The sequence below is a fragment of the Electrona antarctica genome, assembly GCF_951216825.1.
Source record: "Electrona antarctica genome assembly, chromosome: 22".
Classification (NCBI taxonomy): Eukaryota; Metazoa; Chordata; class Actinopteri; order Myctophiformes; family Myctophidae; genus Electrona; species Electrona antarctica.
In genome coordinates, this window is record NC_136805.1 from 40452088 (window position 1) to 40460528 (window position 8441).

At 50.3% G+C, this 8441-nt stretch overlaps 1 protein-coding gene across 1 annotated transcript in view; it reads right to left on the reverse strand.

The window, feature by feature from the left end:
- LOC306915147 (heparan sulfate glucosamine 3-O-sulfotransferase 3B1-like) overlaps positions 1-8441 on the reverse strand; it is a gene marked incomplete at both ends in the record, with an annotated part of 23805 nt that continues 15364 nt past the window's right edge. The window contains one exon of the mRNA XM_079492396.1: positions 1-619. Coding sequence (XP_079348522.1) covers positions 1-619 — 619 coding nt within the window. The remainder of the gene's footprint in view (positions 620-8441) is intronic.

Here is an 8441-nt window from a genome sequence, read left to right on the forward strand (position 1 = left end):
TCAATCCCACCCAAAGTTATGACCCGTCATCTGGTAGAACTTCATGTTGAAGGGCCTGTAGAAGTCCCGTAGGCGCTGCACCACCTCAGGGTCAATGTTGGGGTGGGTCCGCCCTTTGGTCTTGCCCAGGCAGTGGGGCTTGCTGCTGCCCTCGGCCTTCTTGAGGCAGGGGAAGCCCTTGGTCTGGTTGAAGTAGAAGTGTTTGTCCGTGATGATCCTCTTGAGCCCCAGGAAGTCCTGCACGCGGCCCAGCTCCCCGGCGGGGTCGCTGATCAGCCGCTCGCCGCTCACAAACAGGATCTGCTCCATGGGGAAGTACTGCAGCCAGTTGTCCAGGTGCTTGGCGTAGATGCCGATCTGGATGGCGCTCCACGACGTGTCGATGAGGCCCGTCGTCCGGTTCTTGAAGGTCAGGCTCTCGAAGGAGGGGATGTCGGGCTTCTTGGACAGCGTCTGCGTGTAGTCGGAGATGGCCCGGGTCACCGGGTCGCGCACCACCACGATCACCTTGGTGTCCCGGGACATGGCCGAGATGCGGGCCGGAGCCTCCCGCGTCACAAAGTAGCTGGGGGTCTTTTCCATGGTGATCTGGCCCTCCAGGGTCTTGGGCATCAGCTCCCTGCGGACAGAGAGAAGGAAACATGGGAAGGTTAGGAGACGTTCATTTAGTTGACAAAAATTCAGACGAAAAATGTCCATCTGACGGAAAATGTCCGTCACAACGTGAGACGTTGTGAGCTTGTGGACCTGCTATTTTCAGCATGCAACCAAGTGTATCCATCAAGGAAGATTTTGTGTCCGTCGGTAGAGCTCTCGCCCTTTGGACCACCAGTTCACGGGTTCGATCCCGGGCACCGCCAACTCGGCGTATGAGTAGCAACGGCTTGGTCGTGCGTGAAGTCGTGCGGGAAGTACTGGTAGCTGACGGTAGGCGTGGCGCTCCACCACAGCAATCCATCTCCCAGAGCTCTAGCACATTGTAACAGGGACAGACTCCATCTATCTCCCAGGGGTCTAGCACATTGTAACAGAGACAGACTCCTGCTGCATGATACCGACAATAAGCCACTCCCGACCCTACTTTAAGGCCTGGCAAAAATACATTGTTTGTCGACAAAATCAGCCCTGGAGACTGGATTGAGTAAGACTAAAAATCTTACGATATGAAGTCGGACTAAAACTAGACTAAAACCTTTCAGATGACTAAAATATGACTATAATAAGACTAAGTGGAATATTATTCCAAAGGCTATGACTAAAACCCACGTCAAAATCACCGCTGGAAGAAACAGAAGACTCGCGATGGGGAGGTTGAATTAGGAGCTGGAGGAACGCCTTGCATAATGTAATCAAGAGGAATGGGGAGGGGGGAGGGGGGGGGTAATCAATGACTCACCCAGGCCGACTACTTGGCCTTTATTACAGGGGCTCAAAAACCTATTAGTGCAGGCAGCGCTCCAACGTAAACACACACACACACGCTCAACCTCGCGAAAAGAACACACACTCCAGGACACGGAGCACCACCATGCCTTCTCCGAGCCAGCTCGCCTCGGTCGGTGTGGTTATTTTCATTGTTCATCCCGTAATCCCACGGAGCGGAAGATATACTTTAGTTGGGGATTTCTATTTCCTACACATGATCTATGTGGCAGTGGTTTCCACATTTGTTCATGTCAAAGACCCCCAAATTGACACTAATTAGCCCGCGGACCCCCATAATTATTATGGGGGTCCATGACAGGTTCGAGCACCATACTGATATATAACTGAACTGTGAGTAAGGGTCGGGGCGTCACAATCCTGACAGCAGTTCTTGCTCTGTCTATTTCCATGTGAATAAACGGTCCATGAGCTAAAAGTGCAGGCTTGATGCTCTGTTTCGCCTCACCGAGCCCGGCCTCCTTCGCTGATGCACTCGTCTGGCTCCCTAATGGCTCGGTCAGGGTAGCCAGGGCGGCTTTATAGCCCTCCCGAAATCTACCCCGCTTTGCTCTCAGCTCTGCCCGTAACCACTTAGGGGGCCATGAAGGCAGGGCAGGCTAGGCTGGGAGCAGAGCGGAGCGGAGCGACCGACGGACAGACGGCCTAATCGGAGTTCCACTGAGTCAGCGATCTATCCTTCTGCCAGCGGAAAGGAGAAGTTCAAGCTGCAGGAGCTTTGACAGGGACCGATAACTTTCTTTTTTTTTTCTCTCTTTTTTTTTTTTGGAAACGCAATCCGTTTCTGACAGGAGTAGGTATAGGGGGAGGGAGGAGGAGGAGGGTGACAGGCAGGGATGTACAGCCGGTAGTGGTGGTGGGGGTGGTGGGGGTGGTGGTGGGGGTCACACAGATACGTTTACATGCAAGCCCTATAATCAAGAGGCATTTGAGGAGGAACCCGCGTTCGGAATCGCGATCAGCTGCCAAAGCCGGGGTTTTGGCTTTCAGAGTATAAGTATGACGGCGGGACGGGACAATCATACTGGAGAGTGGATTACGGGGGGGGGCAGGAGATAAGCGGGGGGCTTTTTGAGCGACAACGTGACACCGTGATCCCCTCTTTTCTCTCTCTCCTCCCTGCATGCTCGATGCCTGGACGGGCTCCAGGCATCGAGGGTTTTGACGGGGGAATAGGCGCTCTTGATGCGAGCGCCGTGCCGCCAACGGGATCACGTGTGTTTACTCCGAGGGGGAAACGGTGAGCGGCTCCGACTGACCTAGAGCAGGGGGGGATTACAGGGATTCGCGGCAGCCACGCTATAACCCCCGCAGATAGGGCCCCTCGTTCGCCAATACATGTAAAAAATGCTCGTTTATATACTCGGACACATGCTGGTGTTGCGTGCAGGTAAATAGAAGATCTATACAAGCTTGCCATGCGTCAGGACGCGTCAGGAACGTAACGCGTGGCGAGCTTGTAGATCTGTCATTTGCTTAGCACGACACCAGCACCAAACTATAAGTGCAAATGAGGCTTGAGCTGCGGCTAATGCGCGGCAGGCAGGCAGGCAAACAGGCAGGCAGGCAGACAGGCAGGCAAGCAAGGAGACAGACAAGCAGGCAGGCAGGCAGCGATGGAGAGGGAGGCAGGGATAATGGAAGGCTGGAGATAACCCGTGCACAGAGCGGTGTATCGGGGCACAACACATTGGCACCGATAAGACTCCTGTTAGGCCATTGTTGCTCGAGTACGCCCCTCTGTTCATAGACTGGAGCCAATAAGCTATACCGCGACCATTGTGAGAAGGCACTGCCCCCCCCCCCCCCCAGCTCCACCCCAGGCCCATCCCACCAGGCGTCTGCAGTCCCACTGAAGAGTATTTACAGTATTTACATGCTGCCAATGGTCAAAATAGCACAATACAATGAAATATAGAATAGACACCGATCATACAATGTTTAATCCATTTAGGCCTGACGTCGAAATAAAAAAAGATCTTCTAAATCCTCCAGTTTTCTGAAATACATATTTTCACGATTTTTCAAAAATAGCAGACCTACAAGCTCGTAGCGCGCCACTCGGTGGCGCGCTATGAGCTTGTAGATCTGCTATTTTTCAATAGCTAAATTATAACAATGTTTGAAACACCAAAAGGGGGTTCCCGCCCAAATTAAGAGACATTTTGTCCACATGGACAGAACTGATTCCTATCCATTCAGAATCACTATAGCTTCCCGTTATAGGGACGGGACGATGATCGTTATTATACCGAGTGCCGCGCTACGAGCTTGTAGATCTGCTTTTTTTTTTTTTTTTTTTGTTAAAATGTGGCACAAATCTTTGAATATATTCTTTCACAATGAACGTTTTAACGCATACCTTTGCTTCCGGGAAGGGGGTCCGCTGAAACTATATATTTTCAGATGGGGGTCCTGTGGCCAAATTCTGATAAATATGGGGGTCCTTGACATGGAAAAGGTTGAGCACCACTGACATGGAAACATAGGTTTTTGAGTGGTGTAAACCACTCCAACAACTGGCTTTGTTAGTTTACGTGTCCACGTGTCCACGTGTTTGTTCGTACCAAACAAAATGAGCATGGTTGCTATGGTCACTCAGTTCACACGGGTGTGATTTCATTACGTCAGACATTACGTCAGACCACAGCTGATCAGTCTATATAAGACCTTACACCACTCAGTTCACACGGGTGTGATTTTTCAGAAAACGGTCAGGATTTAGAGGACTTTTTTTTTAATCGTCCTCAGGTCTAAATGGGTTAAGATGCAAGTTCAGTACCACACCCTCTTATACTTTGGTATCGACAAAAATAGCAGATCTACAAGAAGCGTGGTCGGTTGGATATTTCTGGAGCGAAATCTCGCGCCTCCTGAACAAACGTGGGGTGCTTTCGGGCGCCCGCAACACCAATAAAAGAACCGCCGCTGTCTGTTCTGTCCTCCGGCACGTCATCAGATATTCACTCCAGCAATAACTCTAAAAGCTGTGCATGCATGATGGAGAGGAGAAAATCTAGTTCATGTCCACCACCACCACCACCCGACTCATGGACTCATGGCTAATTCATGGAGCACTGCAGCGTCTTCTCCATCAGCGCACACCATCACGTGTATTCTGGGGAGTGGAGGAGGAGGAGGAGGAGATGGTGCATGGAGGATGGGGAGGGAGGGAGGGACAATATGGGAGGGTGATTCCAGGTAATAGCGTGTAGATGGATTTATGGAAATTGTTGTTGGCAGATTTGCGCTGTAGTTTCTAAATGTAGCGCCCGTGATCTAATTATGATAATATCGACTTGATTGCTGACACGTCGGGGAGGTTGAATGAGGCGAACGGGACGGAGGGGGGGGAGCGCTGCGGTTTCCCAGAGCTCATTAACAGGCCTATTGAAATCAAAGGAGATTGGTCGCCTCGCAGGCTCCGTTTCACATGACATATCTTTTTTTTTTCTTTTTTTTGCGCAGAGAAGGCGCCGAAAACGTTTCTGAAGATATGACGGCAAAATGTAACGTTATCTTAAAAAATAAATAAAAACCCCAGCCACTATTCCAGTCTCTCTTATACGTATGCCCTTAAGCCCCGTTTTGAAAAACAGCAGATTTAGTCGTTTTTTTTTATCCCACGATTTTGTGACCAATTCTTTTTCACCCGGTGCCAATTGCCCTAAACTGTAATCCTGGGCGCTATATGCTATCACTCTGCCAACCTGGGGAGAGCCCCGAACTGAGCATATGCTTCTTTCAATGCGTGAGGAGTCCAACACGCTTCTTATCACCTGACAGGGGGGAGGAGTTTCCCTGGTATTGGACGTAGCGCGTGGAAAGGAACACGTTATTCCAACCAGTTCCTTTCCCCCCCCCCCCATCAGGCTGACATGGGGGAGGCAGTATAGAGACCAGAAGTACTGCATGTTTTTGTGAGGATAAATTTTCAAAATGTTTGCCTATACACAATGCCCGAAATGGTAACACCAGATTGAAGTGGTTAACCAGTTGGCACCGACCGCTCTCGTCCGTCATCAGGGAATATATGTATATAAACCAGAAGCGCTGCTGGTCCTTAAACTACTCACTATTAGCCATTCTTGTGTCGCTGCCCATAAGCCGTTATTCCTCGCTCTGACAAACACACACACACACACACACACACACAAAAACGAGTCCAGTAGCCAACAAACAGAGGAGGCGGACGGGCTTCTCCCGTCCCGTCTAATCCGATTTCAACATCACAATGCAGAGGAGGAGGAGGAGGAGGAGGAGGCCCGAGTTTACAATGTGTGCACGGACGGACGGAGAGATAGATTATGCTGATCCTGCAAGCTCAGGGAATCCTTCTTGGAAATCAGAAAATGTTTGGGGGTGGAGGAGCGAGAAAAAAACATAGGGATGGTTCAGTGGAGAGAGAGAGAGAGGGATGGTTGAGTGGAGAGAGAGAGAGGAGAAGAGAAGAGAAGAGAAGAGAAGAGAAGAGAAGAGAGAGAAGAGAAGAGAAGAGAGAGAGAAGAGAAGAGAAGAGAAGAGAAGAGAAGAGAAGAGAAGAGAAGAGAAGAGAAGAGAAGAGAAGAGAAGAGAAGAGAGCTGGACCCCTGGAAAAAAAGCGCCAAATTCACAAGAGGAAGTGGAACACAAACGCTCATAAAAGAAGGAACCCCCCGGCCCACCTTTTGACTTTAGCCTCTCACACAGTGAAGGGTCCCAGAGAGGGTGGATGAGAGGGACACAGAATGGGGAGGAGGAGGAGGAGTGAGAGTTTCTTTTTTTCTCCAGCTCCTTCAACGGGGACAAGTAGCTCTCGGAGGAAACAATGCCTATTATGCTCCTTTTTTGATTTATGAGGTGCTGCTTTTAAAGGTTCCGTCAGCAAACAGGCCATCCTTATTGTGACATGGGGAGGGGGGGCGGGGCTACCTCTTTTTGCCCCCCCCCCCTCCCCCCATGTCCCGTTCTTTTGAAAAGCGATCCATTGTCCCCTTTTTTGGCGCTTGGAGGGGGTGAACAGGGCATGGCGGTCAGCAGGGCACAAGGAAAGGGTGGTGGTGGGGGGGAGGGTGTGTGTGTGTGTGTGTGTGTGTGTGTGTGTGTGTGTGGTTATCAGGGGGAGTCTGAGTGGAACACTTCTAACATCCTCAGTGAGAGGAGACTCTTTGGAGAGGAGGGGGGGGGCTCTGAAGTGGAACGTGTGCCGATGGAATTTCTGGGCCTGTGGGGCTGCATGCGAGGCCTCACTCTCTCTCTGTCTTGCTTGCGTCCGTTCACCGTGCATGCATGCATGCGCAGGGGAGATGACGCACGCATGCATGCATGCCCATGGGAGACTACGCATGCATGCATGACTGCTGTGCTGTAGACTCGCTCGTGCTATAAAAGCCCTGTACAGGTGCATGTTCTCAACCTTTTCAGGACGCGATCCCCCCCCCCCCCCCCAAAATAAGGAAAGAATCACATTATTTGAACTGCAGGGCGAGGCATTCAAGTTTTGTTTGACTCCATGAATGACTGAATATTTGGAAAATGGCCAGATCTACAAGCACACAACGCCTCGCAACACGAGGCGTTGTGAGCTTGTAGGTCGGGCTATTTCCACATTTTATTTGACAATTTGGCCAATGTTTGACCAGTTTCTATAGCATATAGTTTGTTGATTTATTTCAATACAGTAACGGTCTTTTATATACTTTTCTTTCGAACTACTAAAAAAGGTCTTCAATGTTCTATAGCAATTGCCACTTCACTCAACTGTCATCTGGGGGGGGGGGGGGGGGAATCCATGCACCCAAAATCATGTGTTGCAGGGGACGTCCCCTGAGGGGGGTCCCGCCCCGCAGGTTTAAGAACCACTGCCCTATAGTAATACACCACCCACCCACAAAACACATCAGAGATGATGAGTGGGGCTGACGCACACGGCTAGCTCACCTCTGCCTGCGGGGCCTAATTATTACGCGTGTTGTTGTTGTCTGGCCTGTTTGGTTATTATAGATCTGCTTTTACAAGACATTAAACCATTCTGGACGGAAACCCCTTTTGGTGTTTTAACCAAGCATTATGCTATACTTTAGCTATTGAAAAATAGCAGATCTACAAGCTCATAGCGCGCCACCGAGTGGCGCGCTACGAGCTTGTAGGTCTGCTATTTTTGAAAAATCGAAGAACGACGGACATAGAAACATAGCTTTTTCAGAAAACTGTCAGGATGTATAGAAGACCTTTTTAGAATCTGATCTCAGGTAAAAATGGGGTTAAACCTCCAGATACCTTTTTGCTGTTGTGTTCCCTTTACTCCTCCCATCCCTCCCTCCCTCCTCCCCTCCCTCCCCATCCCTCCCTCCCTCCCTCCCTCCCATCCCTCCCCTCCCTCTCTGCTTGCTCATACTGTACAGTATAGAAGATATTTGCCGAAGTTGAAACGCATGCCAAAAAGCGGCGATAAGACCCCGAAGCAGAACCCATATATACATGCTATAGCGCTCGCCTTCGTCACACATGTCTGCATCAAACGACGGAGGGGGAGACCCTTTGGCTGGCGTTTTTAAACGGCCCTCATCCTTGTCCTCCCGAGATAAAAAAGGAAAGGGGGTTATTTGTGTCCAACCACATCTACCTCCCTCCCTCCTGTCACGTCTGATGACATGATAACAGGGCAGGGCTGCTGCTGCTGGGCTTTCTGTCCGCCGGACGGAAAATAAATAAATAAAAACACAGAGAACCAAGAACAAAAAAGGAGAAGAAGCCACTTAGCGCAACGTCTCTCTCTCTCTCTCTCTCTCTCTCTCTCTCTCTCTCTGGATAAGAGCTCGGTTGTGATTTGATCCCTGCTCGTTTGTAGCGTCGACGCATTTGAATGTCAAAGGAACATGATGTTGAGCCTCTCGCGTTGCCTCATTTGAGTGCCAGGCAAATGGAGCGGTCCGGGGGTTGGTTCAGTTTGTAACCATCTTAGAGTGTATAGGGCCTTAACCCATTCTAAACAGGAACCCCTTTTGGTGTTGTAAATC